Source organism: Sorex araneus, chromosome 11 (assembly GCF_027595985.1).
Source record: "Sorex araneus isolate mSorAra2 chromosome 11, mSorAra2.pri, whole genome shotgun sequence".
Taxonomy (NCBI): Eukaryota; Metazoa; Chordata; class Mammalia; order Eulipotyphla; family Soricidae; genus Sorex; species Sorex araneus.
In genome coordinates, this window is record NC_073312.1 from 38,575,864 (window position 1) to 38,597,923 (window position 22,060).

Sequence of the window (22,060 nt, forward strand, 5' to 3'; positions counted from 1 at the left end):
CTTCTCGACTCACTTTTGTGGTCCTGCGGGCGCCAGCCGCGCCGAGCCCCGCCCGCCTCCAGCCGAGCCCGGCGAGCGCACCGGAGCCGATCGCGCTCCGGCCGTCCTCGCCCGCAGCCCACCGAGGTACGCGCGGCTGCCGACCCACCCGCGCGGCCCCGGGGCGCCCGGCCTTAAGGCTCCGCTGCCTCCCGGGCCGGCCGGGGGGCTTTCTGACCGCACAGATGACCTGAGCGCTCGCCGGACCCCACTCCCGGGGTGCCGCGCTGGCAGCCCGGAGCCCCGAGAGCCGCGAACCAAACTGCGTGGGTTGGGTGTGGGTGACGGCTTAGGGGTTCCGCGCCGCTCGGGAAGTGGACCCCAACCCGGAGCTGCCCTGGGCGCTGGGGGTCTGGGGAGGGTGCAAGCTTGGGTGGCCGCAGCTCCCTCCCCTCCAGTCCCGACCTCGGGCTGAAGGTTTTTCCAGGAGGGCAGTGCCGGGTGCGCTCCAGGGCCGGGGCCCGGCGCTGGGAGAGCGAGACTTAGGCTCTATCGACGCTTGCTTTGCAGCCAGGCCAGAGCTACGCACGCCTGTCCGGCTGGCGGCCGCCCTCCCGCGACCCGGCTGTCCAGCCTCTCCGGCCGTCGGCGATGTTTTATTTCCACTGTCCGCCGCAGCTAGAGGGTGAGTAGCGCTGCGCCCGCCGCCGTGGCGAAAGGCCGGCATCAGCCGAGAAGGGCCGGGGAGCAGCAGGTCTGGCCTGCGGTTGGGTTTCCTCCCCTGGAGAGGCCAGCCGCGGGGCGGTGGGTAGGGGCACCCCGGGCCCCCTCCCCGCGTCCCGCTCCAAGCCTCCCGCGCCGTCGCCACCTGCCTCCCACCTCCCTTCTCCGTCTGGGCCGGCCGGGCCTCGGGCGATGCGTGCCGCGGGGACCAGCCTGGTGCTCCCAGCACAGATGCTGGTGTCACGCCTTTAATCGGGGCTCCCCCGCCCAGGGGACCACATCAATCTTTCACGGTGTTTTGCAAACATCCCCGAAAAGCCACAGCGGACCAGGGAGTGGCCGGAGTGGTCCTGAGCCGTCATCGCGAGCGCCCTGGGCAACTGGTCTCCGGGGGCTGCTCTCACTGGGGCGCAGGGCAGGACTTGAGGGGTGGGGGGACAGGCATTAACAGCGTTGATTCAGGGCTTCCATGCCCCCCACCTCTCAGTGCCAGGTGGCCCTGTACTCCACCGCCAGAATGTCCTGGCATGACTCATATTCTGTGAGTCATTGGTCTCCTGACCCCAACTGCCAAGCACTCCCCAGTCCCTAGGGATCACCCAGTGGCCAGGGCTTGGGGGCTTTGAACAGTTTGAAATTTGCTTTGAAAAAAAATTTTTTTTTTCTCCTTTGGCTATCTAGTGTGGTCTCTGAGCAGGATTGTTAGTGGGGAGACTAGGTTGTTGGCAAGGGGGAATCCAGCATCTCTGGTGTCCCCCTCTCGCCCCTAAGTACATTTCTGGGCTGGGTCCTCCACGTGGGAGAGGAGCAGGGTACAGCAGGCAGGCACATGTGTGTAGAACCACCTTTGACGGGCATCTCCCTCCCAACAACAGTCTCAGCCAGAAGCCTCCAGGACTTTCATAACTGTGGTGGCAGCAGCAGAGAGAGATGTGTTCTGGGCAACCCATCCCTGTGGTTTATTTGTGAAGAGAATTCTGGGAGGCGGAGAAGCCCAAGGAAGAGCGTGGGGTGGGACAAGGACAAAAAGGGGTGTGACACTGGGGACCTGAGCCAGTGCGAGGTACTGGCCACTCTGCCTTGGCTTCCCTGGACCCCCAGCTGTGCTGCAGCTGGTCTGTGCCCCTGGGGGATATCAGAAAGTTTGTTTTTGTTTTCTCTGTGGGATCTTTTAGTACAGTTGGGCTTCAGAAAAAGGGCATTGAGGAAAGCCATCCCCATGTGCTGATGCCTTTTCTGAAAAGGTCTGAGAGGTGTGTCTCTTGACCTTGTACCCCAGGACTGGAGAGGACCCCCCTTCTTTCTCAGTGGACAGACCTCTGAACTTCTCTTTGGAGTGACTGACTCCTGGCTCCCCTTTCTTCTGGTCATAGTAGGGAGTGTCCATTTTGGGCATGTAGCAGCAGGTGATGAGCTGCCCATGTGGCTTCAGCGAAAGGCCTGTGTGCGACATGGGCTGCACAGGTCATTTGGGAGACTCCTGGCACAATTTTCTAGGCACAGGGCTGAACATTGCTCTCGGCTATGGCTACACACAGCCACCACCCTTTCCTCCCCACCCCTGAGGGAAGTGCCAGCTTGATGCTAATTCTGATTGCTGTCACCTGGAGCCCAGGAGCTCAGGAAATGTCACTTTGAGGAGCTTTGCATCCCCTTGCAGATGTGTTTCCAAGCCAGTTTTGGGAAAGGGATTTTGTTTTACTTTGGTGGCTGCGGAAGTGGAAAAGATCTTTGGTATCTGATGTCTCCTTACAGCCTCTCTGTTTTAAATTGTCTTATTTTCTATTAATCTAGAGAGGAATAAGGAAGAGAGGAGAATGTGGTTCCTAATTTAGCTACTCACATCATTTTAAAGATTAAATTAAAAAGTAAGACATAGACTTACCTACTTAGGGAATTCACGTGGAAAGAATCTAAACATTGAAAAGGAAATTGTCTAGCTATGCTTCTTTCTCTAAAAAAATATTTTTATTGTTGGTTTTTATAATTCCTTTAAGAAAAATATGCATTTGCCTTTACTTGTGTCTGTGCTGAGATCATTCTGCCACACCATTTGGGACTTTGCAGTTAAGTATTCTACCCCTCAACTACATGTTCAAGACTTTTTCTTTTTTTTCACAGCGTAGTATATATTTTAGGGGATTGCTCCCCATCAGAGTTTACAAATCTACACTGATTTCTTTTAAACAGTTGTGTAGTATTCCATTATATGTGGTGGAGAAAGTGTCTACCAATGAGCACTTGACTTGTTTCCAGTTTTCCCCCCTATTATTACATTTCTGGGAACATCCCTCTCTCTCTAGTTTGGCACACATTATACATATATTCATAGATTTAATACCTGTGTGTACACTTAAAGTTTTGATAGATATTGCTAAATTACCCTATACTAAAGCTGTGCCAATTGACATTCCTGTAAACAATGAACGAGCACTCATTTTATTGTACTCTTGTCTATCTGGAGTATTATCATTAGACTCTACTTTTCCCTTATAAAACGTGAAAATATTAGCCCATTCCTCTTTTTTTTAATTATTAGCAAGGTTTAACATTTTTATAGCAATATAGATCCATTATTTTTATTTATTTATTTATTTATTATTAGTGAATCACGATGAAGTATAGTTACATACTTACAAACTTTCGTGTTTGCATTTCAGTCATACATTATTTATTTTTCAAGTAAAAGACATCTCTCATAATTTCCTCTTTTCTGTTAGGTTGCCCATCTTAGTGTTTACTAATTCCATGAACCATCAGCCTTTTTTAGGGTTCCACTTGTCACATGACTTCACTTAGAGATGCAAAGTGTGCACATTGTGAAACAAATAGGGACAAGCAGGTACAAGAACATTGCTTGTGGTGAGGGAGTGCAGAGACTGTTTCCTTTCTCAGAGTCAAGGGCTTTGTTTCAGAAGGAGGCATTTTCGGTTCCCTTAAAATAATGAAAATGAGATTGCTTTGAGACAGTCCTTTTAAGTTTCCGATTAAGTTTCCAATGAGCTAAAGAGAAATATTTTGAACTGGAGTTTTGGAGAAGAATTAATTTGGATGTCAGAAGGGAAGGTTTTAGCAAAGAGGTAAAGAGGTATTGTGGCAAAAAGGAATAGTGTGTCAGTAGGAGGGTCTTTCTCCCTTCACTCTACAGGATTTTTGAGCGCTCAAATGATCCTCTGGGACAGAGGCCCTTCTGAGGAACAATGTCTGGACAGTGTGGTTGTCAGTGTATATGGCCAAATATACAGTGATTCTGAGATTACAGCCCATGTCAGGTTCAGTATTCACGGGCTAATGGGAACCTGCTCATTTGTTTTCCTAAGAAGCCATTGTGGACTGTCAAGTAAATGGTGCACATTTGGAAAATGCTCTAAATGCACATTTGGGGCCAAACTCTATTCTGGCTTATAGACAAGCTTCGGAGGCTGCAGGGAAGATAGTGGTAAGAAAACTGCACCCCACTTTTTTCCTTCTCAGGGAAGTGGGAGGCTGGCCAGAGGGTGGGCTGCCCTTTGAGAAGTCTGCTTGGAATTCAGAGCAGCTGATAGAGGTGCAGATCTCTTGCTAAATGACATCTCTATAACAGAACCACTATGGTGCTGATGAGCTGTGACCACGGGTAATTAATATTCATTTATAAACTTCTTACCTCCTGTGTCCTGAATTTCTAGAAGAATGCCATGACAAAGCACTCCCTGTTTTTGATCCTTTCCCAGCTCAGCCTTAACCTTTATTGTGTTATAGAAACAGGAAAGTAAACTCCCAGGGCATTCAAGGGAGACAGTGATTTCTACAGGATGAGAACTGGGGCTATGACAGAGATGCAGCTGGGAGCTGGCAGGTCGTTTCCAACCCTAGTTCGAGTCAGTGACCCAGACTCAGAGTCTAGAATTTCATGAGAAGCAGACTTGGACTTGGTCTTGGGATATGAGGTTGCCATCCAGACTATGAATTTAGCGTCGTTGGGCTGAAGTTGAGGACTATTAGAAGAGAGAAGGCGTGAATGAGTCCAAAAGATGGGCCTTGTCTATATAAAAGGAGTGGAGAGAATTCTTTTGGGTAGACGGAGCTCTTTCTGGGACTGATGAGTGGGTCCCTCTGAGGCAAGTGTGTGTCTTGGGGTGAGAACAGCCTCTACTCAGGCTGATCTAGTTTGCCTCCAACAGGTACTGCACCCTTTGGCAACCACTCTACGGGAGATTTTGACGATGGGTTTCTACGTAGAAAACAGCGCAGGAACCGGACCACATTTACTCTGCAGCAGGTAATGATGGGAGGAAAAGAGAGAGAGACAGAGATAGAGAGAGATAGAGACAGGAGCTGAGTTTGAGCAGTTTTTAATCTTTTAAAATAAGGTCAACTGATGATGTCAACTGAACCTTTCTGTTTTCTCAAACAATTTAAGTCTCAAGGAATCCTGGGAGAGAGCAGATGACTTTGACCTTATGGTCTCAGATAGCAAGTGAAGAAGCATAACGATCTGCTCCCATTTGCCTTAAGTTGATGGTTTGGGGAGCATTTTCATATCAGCAATATCGTTTGAACCTTGAAATAACCCTTTGAAGAAGGCAGGTCAGATGTTCTAATCCCCAGTAGAGAGATAAGAAAACCAGGACCCAAGGAATAGACCGATTTGTACAAGGTGCTATTACCCATTAGCTAAAGGGCTGCCACTGGAATCCTGACATTTTAGTTCCTGAACTTGGGCTCTTCCCTTGGGTGTTTCCTACTCCTGCAGTTTACTGTATTAATCCAGAAAGTGACTCAAACGCTCTCAGATAGTTTCTGTGACGCTCACATAACCGGGACACTGCAAGCTGTTTCTGTTCTCTTATGCTCCATGCTGAAAGCTCAGTAGATTGCTTTAATTCATAAGACCACACTTAGATTTTCATTCCTGTTCTTGTATTTAAGTGGAAAAGCATATAAGCATTTGCATCTCCCTTGACTTATTTCTGTTTCTTGAGGGAACACTGAGGTTTTGAGTAAGTCTCAGCTCCTAAGTCCTCAGCGGTTGAAATTTTAATTCTGTGGGATCTTTTCAAAGAGCTCTCTCTCCTCATTCCCGCCCCCCCCCCACCTTATTTTCTCTGTGAAACTACTTCCTCTGCCACTCACAGCAAATTTGCAATATGCATCTGCTTCCTCTCACCTAGCCACAGCCTCTCACCAGTAAACATTTTTTTCCTTTACCAGCTGGAAGCTCTGGAAGCAGTTTTTGCCCAAACGCACTATCCTGATGTCTTCACCAGAGAAGAGCTAGCTATGAAAATAAACCTCACAGAAGCCAGAGTGCAGGTAAACCTTCTTTTTAATTATTTAACTCTCTGATATTAAAACTGGCAAACTTTTTTTTTTTTGACATCATGACTGCAGAGTGCACATTTGGCCAAAGAAAGCAAATGAAGACTATCTGTCATTTTCATGATGCACTTTAATAACATCAACATAATGTGGAATATTAGATTAGGTTGATTAATCGGTCATTCATAATTAACTAGTGATAATGTTCTACACTAATTTGTCCGCGTCTCTAAGGTACTAAATTACATCAATGCACATCCATTTCCTTGCTTTGGAAAAAAAAAAAAAAGAGCTGAGATGCTATTCTCCAAGCAGCTCTGACCGCTCTGGGTAAGGCCGGTCAATTGCAGAGAACCGCGTTTTCAGATGGGAAACAGGGTAGGATCTGCTTTCCAGAAATTGCATCATGTCCAACTTTTCCCCGGCACGCAGAGTCTTTCAGTGAAGTGAATCTGAAGAACATGTGCAATTTAAAAATCTTTAAACGGCAGCAGCGCGAAGTCTGCCTCAGAGCCGAGCGTGGCCCACGGTGACCATTTCTAAGCAGGATTTCTTTTGAGAAGCCACACGGTGATTACGTTTAAGTGCACAAACCCGTTGAGCCCAGCAGATGTGCCTGAGCGCAGGAGGAACAGATTTGCAGCGCCGCCTCTCCGGGCGAGCTATTCTTTGAGCACAATTATATATTCATTTTATTTATGGGGTTTCCTCCATGCTGTTTCTGTTCTTTTTTATGTAGGGGCTTGGGGTTAAGACTATGCAAAGATCTAATTGTAGGAAATATAATAGTTTGCTTTCGGTTCCCCTGGGTCATGTTAGTATCTCTTAAAAACCAATGGCTGAAGAGAGATAATGGAATTCTGAGCAGTAAATTGGGGGTTGTAAACAAATTATTTCCCCTATAATCAGATTATGTGATCCTGATTATTAAATCTGAACATGAATCATTGGTCATATGCCGGCAAATTAAACTGATTATTATTTGGAAATGAAAATCTCCTTTGGCCAGGATGCCGTCTATCCTTTCTTTTTTTAATGCCAGCTTGCCAATAGCTGCCTAAAGACTGAACTGCAAATTGAGATAAATGACACAATTATTGAGCATTCAGAAGTGGAAGATCATAACTTCTCCCTGAAAGGTGCAAGGGTGAGATAGGGGTGGTGACAATTAGAGCAGGGAATTGTTGTTCCGGCTGTTGTTGGCTATTATGCAAACACACAATGGCTGGAAAGCGCTGGTGGAGTGAGCCTCGTGTGGGGACTGGGCTCTGGTGGCGGGAAGGGAGATGTGTTTACATTTATACCCCTTGCTCATTCAAATATGATTAATGTTCTATAAAGCAGGGTCTTAATCGAAGCTGATGTTGTCAAACAATAACTAAATAGGGAAATAAACGACTCCATCATGCTCTTTCCTCAGAAGCAGGCGAACTGTCAGTGCAAAGTCATTAAAATATGATAATGAAAAATAGCTCAATTAAATGTTGTTATAGCTGTGACCTTCATTCAATTAAGACGCAAGAAAGTGTCTGCATTTTGCTTTGCATTTAACTGCCCTAAATTTAGAATATAGATAAAATCATTATTCAATGGTTGCTGATATGTGCAATTAAAAGCCAACTAGATTTAAAAAAAAAAGAAAGAAATCCAGTTAAAGGAGAATAAAAATTCAGAAGTGGGGTGAACTGGCAGAGGCTTCAGCCTGGAGACTCAGGCTCTCTCTCCTGGGCCAGTGCTGGCAGGAGGAGAGAAAGCCCTGGGGAATAAAAGGAAGGTCTAGCCAAGAGTGGTTTTTTTTTTTTTTTTGGTTATTGTTGTTGTTTTGCTTTTTAAGCCAGAAAAGGAAGACATGGAGAAAAAGAAGCAAGATTTCACTGATCTCTGGAAACTCTCTGATTTAGGCTATTGGTTTCCATGAGGTTGTCTTTCTGCAAATAAACGGTTGCTTCCCAAGATTTAAATAGACATACTAGTCTCAATAAGGTTCTTAGCACAGGTGAATCATAAGCCTCTTCCTAACCCAAAGATGGCAGAGATGACAGCACCAGCTGATGCTTACCAAGTGATTGATAGCTGTGCACCAGGCACTATAGTCAGTGTTTTTTCATGCATCTCTGTGTTAATCTTCCTAATGATGCTTGGGAGCCGCCACTATTACTACCCCAAACCATTTGAATCGTGACCTCTAGCCAAATTCCTGGGCTGCAAATTCTGGTTCTGCCCCTTACCCCTGAATGACCTTGGGCACATTAATCAAATTCTGGGTTTCATCTGTAAATTGGGGCTAATAGAACAACCTCTCTTTTAGGGTTGCAACTGTTTCTAAACCAGATTTCCCAGGGTCCAGACTCTGAAATCCAGACAGATCTAGTTGGCATCTGTAAGGGAAGTCCTGAATTGTTGGTCCTGGGCTTTTCTCCATGATTTCAGGATTCGGTCACAGTTAGGAGGCCAGACTCCTTCAGGTGTTTGGTAGAATGTGCTGCGGTGGTGAAGGGGTATTTCTGACAGAGTGGTGTGTTTCCTCACAGGATGATATTTTATTATCAAGTGATTTTACAAGTGACACCTCTTCCCCTGAACAGGAAAAACAGAATTTCTTCTTTTGCCCCACTATACATATAGATATTGTCTATGATTTACCACACATTAAAAAAAATGGATATCCTGGGGCTGGGGGGATAGTAGAGTGGGTACGACACTTGCCTTGCATGTGCCTAGCCTGGGTTGGCTCCCTAGCATCCTATATGGTCTCCGTAGCCCCCATCCATGGTCTGAAACTGCAGGGGGAGAATAGGGTTTTTCTGGATGGTTTGGAGAGAGGAGACTATGCACTCCCATAGTGAATCCTAAATGCAGACAGTGAGGTCCAGGCATTGGGTTTTGAGTTCTGGTACCTTCCTCCCATCTGACTTGCTCACTCCATGTCCACGTTATTTCCTTGGGGGCGCAGGTTTGGTTCCAGAATCGAAGGGCCAAATGGAGGAAAACAGAGCGAGGAGCATCTGACCAGGAGCCAGGAGCCAAGGAGCCCATGGCAGAGGTGACCCCGCCGCCTGTCAGAAACATCAATTCCCCACCCCCTGGGGACCAGGCCCGGAGCAAGAAGGAGGTGCTGGATGCTCAGCAGAGGTGAGGCAGGCGGAGTCATGCGTACGGAGGGCTGGGCACACCTGACGGAGAGCTTACGTGATTTTTCCTTCTCTGCCAGTCTGGGACGAACGGTGGGTCCCACAGGACCTTTCTTCCCCTCCTGCTTGCCCGGAACGCTCCTGAATACAGCCACATATGCCCAGGCCCTGTCACATGTCGCTTCCCTGAAAGGTGAGTTTAGCTCAGCAGGCTGGACGCATTTGCCAGGGGAACTGGAGGTCTCATGGTCTCATGGTCTGTGGGCCCAACCACTCCATTCACCTGGAGCTGCTGAGTTCCCTTCTGCCTCTGTCCATCCAGACTGCAGTCACGAGCAGCATCTCATCCCCAGCCTCTCTTGTTTGAGCCCTACTCAACTGAAGAATGTAGTTAGAGATCATAAGTACCCAGTGCCGGGCAGGGGCTTGTCCACCAGGTGATTGAACCATGCATGGTGGGTTCAGCAATGACCCCCTTCTCCCAGGATGGTTGTAAGTTGCCTGGGTGAGTGGGGAGGGGCAATTGTTCCTCTCCCTCTGCTTGGCAGGCTCTTCCATCTGACCCCTGATACCAGGGGTCTGAATTCCAAGTGTTTATGGATCCCCAAGATTCAAGAGCAGTTGTTTGAAGGAAGGAAACCAGTAGGGTTGTCTTGTCAGGCCCAGAGAGGAACTGTTGTGTGGCAATCCCTTGAGGATTTCTGGGACACCCTGTGGGTGAATGGGTCCACCCAGTATCTCTTAATTTATGGCTCCCAAGCTCCTCCCTGTGGTGGTGGGGCTGGGCAGTTGTGCTGGCCAAGAGCAGGGTCTGGGGGAGTGAGGAGTAATGGTCCCTGTGGGCTTCTTTGGTCAGGAGTCTAAAGTTCTGTGTGTTTGTGTCTGTGTCTGTGTGGGGGAGGCAGTGGGGGCCAGAGTACCCCTACTTATTCTATCTTAGGGGTTTTAGGACTCCAGCAGGAGATAGAAGTCTATTCTCTCTCTCTCTCTTTCTCTCTCTCTATCTCTCTCTCTCACACACACATTCACCTCAGTCACACACAACATACACAAGCTGCATTGTACCTGTGATTTCCAGAGGCTAAATGAAGATATGATGGACTATTTGTCTCCTGAAGGGAGACAAGGGCACCTCGTCACTTGTCACACATGGGAGCAGCATACCGGAGTGCCAGGAGGGAGGAGATCAATGCGGAGAATGGCCAGGTGCTGGGTGCCCAAAGCAGAGTGCTCAGGGACCAGATGAAGGGTAACAGGCAGCCTGATTGACGGTTCTGAACACCACATTCTTGCAGTTGGACGTTCACTGTACAAACAAGCTGGGGCCCCGGCCACCTGCCTGGTGGTTGGGTGAAGCCCAGGGGAAGCCCTGAGCTCAGGTGACATGGCTGAGCAAGTCTAGCTCCATTCACTGTGGGTCCTCCGGAGCCCCTAATTCTTCCTTCCTGCCAGGGTCTGGGCCCCCTGGACCATAGAGAGCCCAGTTGCTTGGGGTTCGGTCACAGCATGCAATAGGCTGATAGGGCACTAGAGGAGGAGTCCCCCTTGGGAGAAATTCCAGAAGGAAATCATGGTGGCTTTGGTCTTAGAGAGATGCAGGTCTGTCTGTCTATTTGTCAAATCCTTGGCCCAAGTGAGGGGCAGCTGAACTGAGAAGACGCCCCTGTGTTGAATACCGCCTTGTCCCACACATGTTGTGTCTTGTCAGCCCGAGTGGGCTTCTGGTAGTTGAGCTAAACCCTTGCAGAGCCTGTGGTGTGGAAGGGCTCGGGCTGCTGGGAGGTCAGGACAGCATGAGGTGCCTCAGGGGCTATTGTCCCAGGCCTGGGTCCAGGATGGAGGCAGAACTGAAGGGACAGGGTGTTGGCTGTCTGCTTGGCTCTCCTTCCCCCACCAGCATGCCCTTCCCTGCCCTTTCCTTGTTTTCCCTGACCAGGTTCCATACAGGACTCTGCCCTGTGGGGCCACCTCCCTGGAAATGCGTGGGTGCTAGTCCTGATCTGTGTTCAGGATTGACCCCTGGCATTTCTCAGGGGACCACATGAGGGGGCTGGAATTGAACCAATATCGGCCACAGGCAGGGCAAAGTGCCTTATCTCTCTCTCTCTCTGGCCTCATAGACTTTTGCCTTTGCTCAGTTCTTGTCACAGGAGTCTGCAGAGGTGACAGAAATTATGTGCGCTCCCCAGTCAGGGCATGTCTCTGAGTTCAGAGCAGTGCTTGTTTGTGCATGTCCATGTAAGAAGCCCTTTCTGCCCAGGGAGACAGAAGGGAGGATTGGAGGCATGTGCTTTACTTGTGTGGGACCCCAATACAATTGCCTGGCCCATGTGACCTCCCTGCTAGCACTGCCAGAATGGCAGCATTGCTGGAAGAAAGCGCTGCCGGCAGTGCCTCATTGATGACAGAAACATCTCCGGGAGTTTTTCTGGGATTGGTCCCAGGGTCTCTTGAGAACTGATTAGGAGCACCCCTCAAAAAAGAAATGCTTCTTTACTGTAGCAAGTTCCCGAATAACATCCCCTGACTCAGTTGTCATTTAATTAGAAAGCTGATGACAAAAAAATCTCCGATTACTTGAGGACCTGCTTCCCTTAGACACTGTTTATTTTTATTATGGAGGTGTTTTGGGGGACCACATGTGGCAGTGCTCAAGTTGACTCCTGGCTCTGTGCTCAGAGATCACTCACGACAGTGTTTGGGGGAACCATAAGCAGTGTTGGGGTTCAAACTGAGTTAACTCCATGCAAAGTCAGTGCCTTAATCCCTGGAGTATCTCTCCAGCTCCTACTGGTGAATCATTTTGCTTAAAAGCAGCAGTTTCCAGAGCCTACGTCGAAGCTAAGTGGGGGCTCACTGCACAGATGGGGTGGGGTGCTCTGGGCAGGTGACTGCTCTCTTGCTTCCGAGCCGGGCAGGTGAGGTGTGAAGCAAGCCTGTGTAGGTATTGCCCTGTCCACCAGTGATCCCTTGCTCACTTTTCATGAGACAAGTACTGCTTGTGTTTCCCACTTTGGAGAGGAATTAGGGAAAAGGAGCAGGTGCACTGGAGGAGCAGCTACGAAAGAGTGTGCTGGGGGCACTATCAGTTTCAGGCTGGCAGATGGGGGGGAGGGTGGATCGGGGGATGTTTGTCCATGCAGCATGGGTCAACTTGCTCCAGCCAGTTGACTGACCCAGTGGCCACATGGGGGTAGCATTGCCAGAGCTGTGGACTTTCCAGAAGCCAGAATTCTGGATTTTCATTGGAAATAGCCCCGTCTTTGGAATATGCTCCCAACTCTTTGGGCCATACCAGCCCATATTTGGCCAGAGCAGCTGGGGCCTGACTTCTGTGAGGAAGCTTTCCCTTCCTCACCTTTTGCTTTTTCTGTTTCTGTGTTCTGCCTGCTCAGGCCTCCACCCTCCCCCAAGCCCAGGGGTTTCTCTCGCCCACTATTCCTGGCTCACCTCCTTGAACTAACTTTCTTTCTTTCTTTCTTTCTTTCTTTCTTTCTTTCTTTCTTTCTTTCTTTCTTTCTTTCTTTCTTTCTTTCTTTCTTTCTTTCTTTCTTTCTTTCTTTCTTCTTTCTCTCTCTCTCTCTCTCCCTTCCTTCCTTCCTTCCTTCCTTCCTTCCTTCCTTCCTTCCTTCCTTCCTTCCTTCCTTCTTTCTTTCTTTCTTTCTTTCTTTCTTTCTTTCTTTCTTTCTTTCTTTCTTTCTTTCTTCTTCCTTCCTTCCTTCCTTCCTTCCTTCCTTCCTTCCTTCCTTCTTTCTTTCTTTCTTTCTTTCTTTCTTTCTTTCTTTCTTTCTTTCTTTCTTTCTTTCTTTCTTTCTTTCTTTCTTTCTTTCTTCTTCCTTCCTTCCTTCCTTCCTTCCTCCCTCCTCCCTCCCTCCCTCCCTTCTTCTTTCTTTCTTTCTTTCTTTCTTTCTTTCCTTTCTTTCTTTCTTTCTTTCTTTCTTTCTTTCTTTCTTTCTTTCTTTCTTTCTTTCTTTCTTTCTTTCCTTCTTTCTTTCTTTTTTTCTTTCTTTCCTTCTTTCTTTTTTTCTTTCTTTCTTCTTCCTTCTTCCTTTGTTCTTCACTCCCCTCCCCTTCCCTTTCCTCCCCTTCCCACCCCTCCCCTTTCCTTCCCTCCCCTCCCCTTCCTTTCCTCCCCTCCTCTCCCCTTCCCTTCATCTCCCCCTCCCTTCCCCTCCCCATCCTGCCTTCCCTTCCCCTTCCCTCCACACCCCTTCCCTCCCTATGATTTCCCTCTCCTCCCTTCAACTCCTCTTCCATTCCCTCTTCCCTTCTTTCTTGCAATCTCACTTGTGTTGCAAAGAGAGGACACGGAGTCATGGTTGAAACCCTCTGAGCTGCTCCGGAGAGCAGCAGTCCTGTTCTATATACCCCTGTCCATGGGGGTGGAGCAGGCTCCTGAGGTGCCCTGTGGAGAGGAGGTGGAGCCAGAATGGCTCTGAGTTAGGGTTGATCTAGGTTGGGCAATCTTTCTGTTCAAACTGCAGGGGGTATCTGGAGCTGGAGATCAGTAAGACCTTCTCCAGTTCAGGGAGCTTTCTTGACAGATGCTGCAGATGGGCTGGCAGGATGGGGGTGGATGGGTCTCCAGGTCTCCAGGCCTCTGAAGCAGGATCCGGGTCTTTGGAAGTACATATACCCTGTCAGGTTCAAAAGACTCTTGAAGTTCAAAGCTTCATGGCTTTGTGAAACGTTTGCTAAGTGGTTTGGGACCCACACGCTTTCTGGCACTGGAAGTGTACACTTCCCTCTCCCAGGCTGCCCCAAGTTCTGGGCTCTTGGATGCACCAGAGGACCCACTTCAACTTTCTATGGCCTTATGTGTGCCAGGGTCCCTGAGCTGGCACAGGGTCTCAATTTAACTTCACCTACACAGTTGACTGCATAACCAGATTCTAGCAGAACTGACGGCTGAGCAGAACTCTCGTCTGGGCCCAGAGCTTTGCCTCACAGGGTTCAAAGGCCAGTGGGACTGTACCAGCCTGCTGGGAGGAGCTTCCTGAAGGCGGGGGCTGGTGGGTGCCCTTCCTGGAGTCTCAGCACATCTTTCTTTGCACCAACAAGAAATCGAGACCCAGGGAAGGTGGCTGCTTATTCAACTAGGTCTTCATTAAGGCCCAGGCTGCTGTCCTCAGGATTTCAGCAGGGCCATTGTTCCACAAAATGTTTATTCATTCCTTTCTGTGGCTGCTGCTTGGGAGGGCCTTGGGTGCTCACCTGCCTCTGCTGAACACACAGAAACAGCTCTGAGCCACACTAGGCTTGGGTTCTGGAGTAGGGGGGTCTGTACTCACTAGCAGAGTTCCGAGGAGAGCTGAGTGCAACAGCCCCTTCCAGCCCGGTGACCTCCTGCCCAGACGCCTGCAGCGACTGGCTGATAAAGTAGGGACCCGCCTCAGAGATCCCATGGACTCCGTTCCGGACAATGAAACTAATCACGGGCCTGTTTTGGTTTTCCAGGGCTCATAACAGCCATGTTTATACTATGTTGTAGTCTAATATGCGCCCCCATAAGGCTGCCCCCGACAAATTTTCCATTTGTGAAAAAACCTGCAAAAGGTAATAAAGCAAAACATAGTAAGACAAGGTATGCTCATGAGTTAGAATGAATTTAAGCTTCCACACCCAAATTAGTGCTTGTGTCTCCTCCCAGGCTTTGCGGGAAGGGGTCCTACTGGGATATACAGCCCTGGGGTAAGACAATAAGTATCCTGTTGAGGCTCTCTGACTCCATCCTCTAGACCAGGGTAGAAGGACAGACGTTGGGCCCCCTGGGGCTGCATAGACCCTGCCTGGTGTGGGGAGCTCGCATGCCCCAGCAGGCTCAGTGCTTCTGGGTCACCACGATCATGCAGCTGGCGTTTCTGGGGCTCTGCCCTGCAACCCTCAGGCAGCATTACAGGCGAGAGCAAGTAATGCTCTCCCCTGTAATGGAGCTTCTGGGCCTTGGTGCTCGGCATTGTTCTGAGGGATGTGAATCCTTGCCTGAGAACTCATGAGAGAACCTCCAGAGCAGTTTGTGGGATAGCTGGAGGATTGTTTTGTTGTTGTTTATTGAATCACCATGAGATACACAGTTACAAAGTTGTTCTTAATTGAGTGTTAGTCGTACAATGTTCCAATACCCATCCCTTCACCAGTGTACATTTCTCATCACCAATGTCACCAGCTTCCTTCCTGCCACCTCCTCTATACTCACCCCCTGCCCCAGTGTGACTCCATGGCAAGGAATTTTTTTTCTCTCTTTCCTTCTGGGCATTATGGTTTGCAGTATAGGCACGGAAAGTCATTATATCTGTTCCTTTACTTACTCTCAGCACTCAGATCTTGTCAAGAGTGATCATTTCCAACTTCATTGTCATAATGGTCACTTCTCTAAGATGGAGGATTGATGAGGAATTTGCTGAGTTCCCTTAAGTGATATCCCTTGAAAACTTTAAACACTTAAATGTGTTTTTGGGGTGGGGTCATACTGACCAGTACTCAGAAACTACTCCCTAGTCAGTGCTTGGGGATCATTCCCAGTGGTGCTCAAGGGACCAGGTGATACCTGGGTTTGAACCTGTTGACTCCCTCATGCAAAGATGCACTAAAACCCTCTGGACTATCTCCCTGATCTTTGATGTTCTTGGGGCGAAGCACTCAGCAGTGCTCAGAGAATCACAGAGAACTGGAGATGAAAACTGGGGCTTCTGAATGTAAAGCATGTACCTCAGCCCTCTGAATCATCTCCCTGTTCCTCTGAATGCAATGGCCGTGTCTGTACCCACATGCAGATGTGTGGAGACTGTGTTTGGGGAACCATGTGGTGTAAGGGATGGAATGGGGATTGACTGCACGCAAGGAAAGTGCCTTAATCCCTGTCTTAATCTCATATCTCTACCCTCTTAAGGCTATTTTAAGGGTGTTGTCTTGCCTGAAAATTCTTTTGCTTTGAATGTGCTGTGAAAATATGTTCTGTGCTCTAGGAAAACAGGCTCTCTGCTCTCTGAGCTGGCAACCCAAGCAGGGGTGTTGGATATTGAGGGAATGTGCTCCTGGAACCCCCAACAGAATCCCCAAAACACAGACAAGTCCCCTCCCCAACATGAGTGTTATAGACAAGTTGGGCCCCAGTAGTTCCATGACTCTTGTCTGGAAGCTGCCAGGGGATATTCTCTTTTCTCTTTGGCCCACGAGGGGCAGAGGTCCAGAAAGATCAGAGGGGAAGAGGTACTTTTTAGAACTTCAGTACACAAATAGACGCAGAAAACTCTGGATTGTGGTTTACTTATGATACTAAGAAAACACATTTTTCTTCCTTGGGGATGCTTATTAAGGGACAAGGCCTGGATTTTGGATTGGGGGACCATATGGGATGCTGGGGATCCAACCCAGGTTGACTGCATGCAAGGAAAGTGCCCTATTCACTGTACTATCACTCTGGCCACCAATTTCCCCCTTTTGGACATAGCCCGAGACTCAGCGGTGCCGGTCTGGCTCTGGCCCGGGACAGGGGCAGAACTTCCTGAGCTCCAACTTCCTTCCTACCATTCTCCTATGTGAATGGTGTGTCCATCTCCGGCTTGGTCAGGAGAGACACAGCTTGAGGGCTGGAGTGCTGGCATTGCCCGTCCTGTCAGTGGCTCAGGGCTGGGGCTGGTGTGTGTGTGTGTGTAGTCAAATGCAGAGCTGCTCAGGTACAGAGGAGCCAGGGAAGGGTGGCAAGGGGTGCTGTTGATGAGAGGGATATCATGCCCCTTAGGGTGGCAGATCCAGTACACATCCACTCATGCAGGTGTGGCAGACTAACCTCCAGCTCTGCCAGGAGGCTCAGGAAGGCTGGTGCCCCTATCACCAAGAGGGGCAGCTGTCTCCTTCAGATTAGAAAACTGTCCACCGGGGGGACAGAGACTGTAACTGAAACCCAGCTATTCGAGTGTCTTCCTTTAATTATCTTTGAATCACCAAGGAGATGAGGAGCACAGTAGCGTTAGCCAGGACTCAGGGGTAGCCTGCCAGATGGGAATCCTCCCTTCATCCTCTCGCCTTGTGGTCTTGCCTAAGTGACCCCATCTCTGCCTCCTCATCCCTGAGAGTCATAACAGGGCAGAATTCACAGCACTAAGGGAGGCGCCTCTGAGAACATGGGAGGCCCTTAGAACAGTGCGTGACAGGTGGAAGGCGCTCGTTAAGCACGTCATTATCCAGGTCCCTCCATTGTCATTTCCTTTCACCATCATACTGCTCTTTAAAGGACCCACGAGTGCTTCTCCCACTTCCCTGTGCTTCGTTGCTGTGGACATTTACTTTTCCCTTGTAGCCCCTTTATTCCCCACTCTTTTGGCCATGACTTGGGGTTCTGCCCTGCTCTTCGTGGGCTTCCTGGTCACTGGTTGATTGGTGTGTGTGGAGAGGGGCTGGGGGTGAAGTGAGAGGGAATTCTCCTGTGCGATGGTCAGCTAGTTATCAGCCTGTTTCATGACTGAGTGTTCCAGTGAAATTCAAAAAGGCAGCAGGACCCTACCCCAGGCCTGGGGGGTTTGCAGAACAGTAACGGGTGCCCAGAGAAAAATCCTTCCCAACACAAATAATTTTCCTGTGTTGTCTTAATGGGCAGTCTCATGCTCGCAATTCATTACTGCAGAGGAGGTTATTAATGGCCAAGGCAGGCGCTGGGGTTTGTTCCGGGGAAGTGCGGGCCGGCGCAGGACCGGCAAAATGGGGGCGGGAGAGCCACTGCTCGGGGCGGGCGCCCCCGCGCCTGCACTTAGCCAGGATGCCTCTAACCTGTGATTCGCGGAGCCGGGTGTGAGGTGGAAACTAATTACAGCTGCCAGGGGAGAGCTTGCATAACTCACTCCCCGCGCTCGCCCACCAGCGTCGCAGCATCATCCCAGTGCGCAGCGCCAGGAGCGCGCACACCGGGTGATGGTGTCTGACTGACTCTCCGCCAAAGCAGAGAGGTGCAGCTGGGGGCAGTGAGGGCACGGGAGGGGGTACTCAGTCCTTGGTGGGGTGCCCCGAGTCAGAGAGCAGTGGGAGAGAAGAGCGGCAGAGCAAGGGGGCCAGGTGGGAACCGTTGGAATGCCTGTCCCCAAAGCCCAGGATCTCCTACGTTTTCACCTGCAGGTGGGGCCCACGGACTCACCTGACCCCACCGCCTGGGCTGAGATCCGTTCTTGTAAGGGCCCCTGCAAGGCTGCGGAGACTGGATCTGCCTCTTATTCGGGCGTCTCATTGCGCTGGGCCCGCTCAGTTAGAGTGGAGCGGAGGCTAGAGCAGGGGAGGCTGGAGGCGCGGCGCCTACCTCTGGCAGGGGGTCTGGCCAGGTCTTTGCTGAAAGCAAGAACGTGCATGGCTTGCTTCCCTTGGCCTTGGCCCTGGGGCTGAAACTGATCGGCTTTATGAATCAATAAGCATTTACCTACCAACACTAAACTCAGAGCCAGGGGCAGCCTCTTCTACTTCTAGTCCTTGGAACGCCCCGACCTCCCCCGTTTTTTTTTAATCACTCTTTTTTTGGGGGGGTTTATTATAAAATAATGTTCAGAAAAATTTCATAAAACTTATACTTAGAGCTTAATGAATGACTTTACGCGGGCGTGTAAACACCGTTAAAGCACGCTGCAATTTGTTAGTCCTGACTTTTCGGAACTTTCCATGTATGTGCAGACAGTGGAGTCTGCAGAATCATACTTTGTGCGTTTTCGTGTCTCACTGCTTCGGCTCAGTATTATTTGGGAGATTTATTTCTGTAATTAGGTTTGGTGGTAGATTTGTTTGGATATACTGTGCACATGATTTGATTACTCACAAATGGAGACAGTTCCTCTCTCACTTGTACTTTTCTTTTTCTTCTCTGATGATGTCAGCCAGAACCTTTAATACAGTATTAAATAGTAATGATAGTAACAGGCATCTTTTCTTTATCTATTTATTTACTTGCAGGGCTGGGATCAAACCTAGGATCTGGCTATACAAAAGAAGCCCTCCATTCTATTAAGATTTTTTTTTCATTGAGAAGGATGTCCATATTTTTTTTTTTAATTGAGAAGGATGTCCGTACCTTTTCATCCATCCATGGGAGGGCACAGTCAAATGTCTTTTTGTCTGTTTAGTGAATGGTGGAACAATCACTACATCAATTTTAGAACTTAAAAAAACATTGGGGCTACATCCAGCTGTGCTCAAGGGTTATTCCCAGTTCTGTGCTTAGGGATCATTCCTGGTGGGGGTTCGGGTACCATATGTGGTGCTGGGAATCAAACCTCTATCAGCTGTGTGCAAGGCAAATGCCCTACCTGCTGTACTATCTCTCTGCCCCAACAGTAGAACATTTTCATCACTGTGTACTATTAACAGTCACTCTGATTTCCCTCCACTTCCTCTAGCTCAAGGCTGACACTCATCTACTTTCTGTATCTATACATGGTGAACATTTTGCTCTTGCCCTACAATATATGATTTTTGTGATTTGTCTCATCTTATTCTTCATCTCATGTACAAGCTCTCACAGCTGTGTTTGCTTTTTTATCCTTCCCTTCCTTTCCCTTCCTCTCCTTTCTCTTCCTTCCTCTCCACTCCCCTCCTTTTCCTTCCTCCTTCTCTTTCCCTCCCTCTTTTTTTCTCTCTCTTTCTCCTCCCTCCCCCTTTCTTTCTTTCTTTCTTTCTTTCTTTCTTTCTTTCTTTCTTTCTTTCTTTCTTTCTTTCTTTCTTTCTTTCTTTCTTCTTTCTTTCTTTCTTTCTTTCTTTCTTTCTTTCTTTCTTTCTTTCTTTCTTTCTTTCTTTCTTTCTTTCTTTCTTTCTTTCTCTCTTTCTTTCATTCCCAACATCCCTTATTAAGGACATATATATATATATATATATATATTAGTTTTTCTTCTTGCTTTAGCTAAGAGTTTTATTTTACTGATTATTTTGCATCATACATATGAATGGGTGTTGAATTTCATCGAATACTTCTGCTGTTGGGAGGGTCACATGATTTTTCTTTCTCGATATATTAATACAATAAATTACACTTGATTGATTTTTTAAAATGTTAAACCAACTGTTCATTCTTGGAATAAACTCAAATTAGATGTGACATGCTATCCTTTTTATAGAGAGCTGAACATAGTTTGCTAATATTTTGTTTAGGGTTCCTGCATTGATGATTCTGAAGGGTTTGGCTTGTGATTTTATTTCTTAGAGTCTCCATTCCAGGTTTTTGTGCTGTTTTCCTTTTGCACAGCACAGTAGCAGCAGCAGAACTACCCAGATATTTTATTCTCTCTCCTGATTTTGGTGACTGGCTGGGCTTAGCTAGGCAGTTCTGCTGTGTTTGCATGGGGCCTCTCATAAGGTTGTTGTCAGATAGCAGCTGCATCTGGCATCTACAAGATGCCTCTTCTACCACCTTCTATCACCAATGCTTGGCAGGGATGCTGGGAGTCTGGAAGTAAGCACTCTCTTCCCTCTCCTTCTTTCTTCACTTCTTCCCCTCTGCCACGAGTAACTTGGTGTGGATCTAAATAAGACTGGGTCCCTAGAAGATAGAACAGTAGAAGATACCAGGCTTTCTAATGGCTTACCCAGAATGAGTCCTGGTTTCTGCATCCTGGTTCCTAAAGCAGCTCCCAGAGCCAATATAAGATGAACTTGGATGTGTTACATGCTGGGAGGATGGTTCATTGCAGCTTTTTTTGGGGAGACAAACTGGTTTATATATTGAGGATACTCTGGTTTCATGACAAGAATTGCAGAATGTGACTTTGAACCCATCCTACTTCCCAGTCCTGACCTGAAATATTTGAGGGTCATTGGACATCATTGATTCAGCTTTCAGTCTCTCCCTGTCACTCATCTCTGCTCCTAGCAGAGAGTAGGGTTATGATGTAGGTCACTGGGATCTGACTAGGTATTGGGTTTGGACCATTGAGGCAGAGGACCCTGCTTTCTCCAGGTGGCTTGCAGCCTCCTAAGGACTTGTGCTCTACTGTGCCCATAGTCCAAGATAGCAGAACAGCTCTGTAGGGTCCTTGGATTGTGTCTAAGGTTCCAGGTGTTGGAGAAGCTAAGAATCAGAGGATTCAGAGAAAGCTCAGTCTTCCTGGGGGAGTGTGAGGGCCAGCCCTAGTCCCCTCCAGGCCTCGCTGATATCAGAAACACAGATAGAGAATTGTAGTGTTTATGATTTGGAATAAAGAGCTAGTGATATAACACAGGGGCTAGGGAGCTCGTCTTGTTGTGGATGGCTTGATCCTCAGCATTTCATATGGTTCTCCAAGCACTGTCAGGAGTGATCCCTGCACACAGACTTAGGAGTAAACCCTGAGCAATGGTACATCATGTGCCCCTCCCTCCAGTAGGATTTATAAGGAGTCTTCTGGATGAGTATGTTATCACTACTTCTCCATGATGGAGGAGAGAAACTGAGGCCCAGTGGGGCTATAGGATTGCCCGAGATCTATCAGAAATAGGGAGCCAGGGGTCCCAGTCTTCAACCCCCATGCCCTGTATTGATCCTGTTCCTTTTACAGGCACCTGCTGTCCTTCTCTGGCTCAAAAAATTGCAACTCACTTTCCAGAAGCCATTTCCTATGGGTGCTGATGGGTTTGCCCTTCCTGCTAATCAATGGGGCCCTGGAGTGCAGGGAGCTGAGCGGAAGGTTTCTGGCTGGTGCCCAGAGGCAGTGGGAGAAGCAGCCTGCCAGTCCACAGTTTGGCTGTGCTGGAGGGAGGCAGGGCAGTGCAGTTTGGAATTGGACTACCTGGAATATGTTTCTCTGCGGTTCCTCTGTCTGTGCCAAGGCCCCGGGGTCTGGTACTGGCATAATTCCTTCGTTCTTTCAAAGACATCCAAGTAGAAATAGGACCCTTCACACAGGCCCTGATTATGTGACAGAATCCAGCCAGGCTGACTGATGCCCAGCAAAGAGGTTCAGAAACTATCAGGAAAGTGTGTG

At 48.5% G+C, this 22,060-nt stretch overlaps 1 protein-coding gene across 1 annotated transcript in view; it reads left to right on the plus strand.

Annotated features, from left to right (window-relative positions):
• Positions 1 to 549: 549 nt before the first annotated feature.
• Positions 550 to 22,060, plus strand: part of DRGX (dorsal root ganglia homeobox) — a 35,060-nt gene continuing 13,549 nt past the window's right edge. Inside the window, exons 1-5 of the mRNA XM_004607394.2 lie at positions 550 to 664; positions 4,866 to 4,963; positions 5,896 to 5,997; positions 8,957 to 9,135; positions 9,215 to 9,327. Coding sequence (XP_004607451.1) covers positions 631 to 664; positions 4,866 to 4,963; positions 5,896 to 5,997; positions 8,957 to 9,135; positions 9,215 to 9,327 — 526 coding nt within the window. The 5' untranslated portion in view covers positions 550 to 630. The remainder of the gene's footprint in view (positions 665 to 4,865; positions 4,964 to 5,895; positions 5,998 to 8,956; positions 9,136 to 9,214; positions 9,328 to 22,060) is intronic.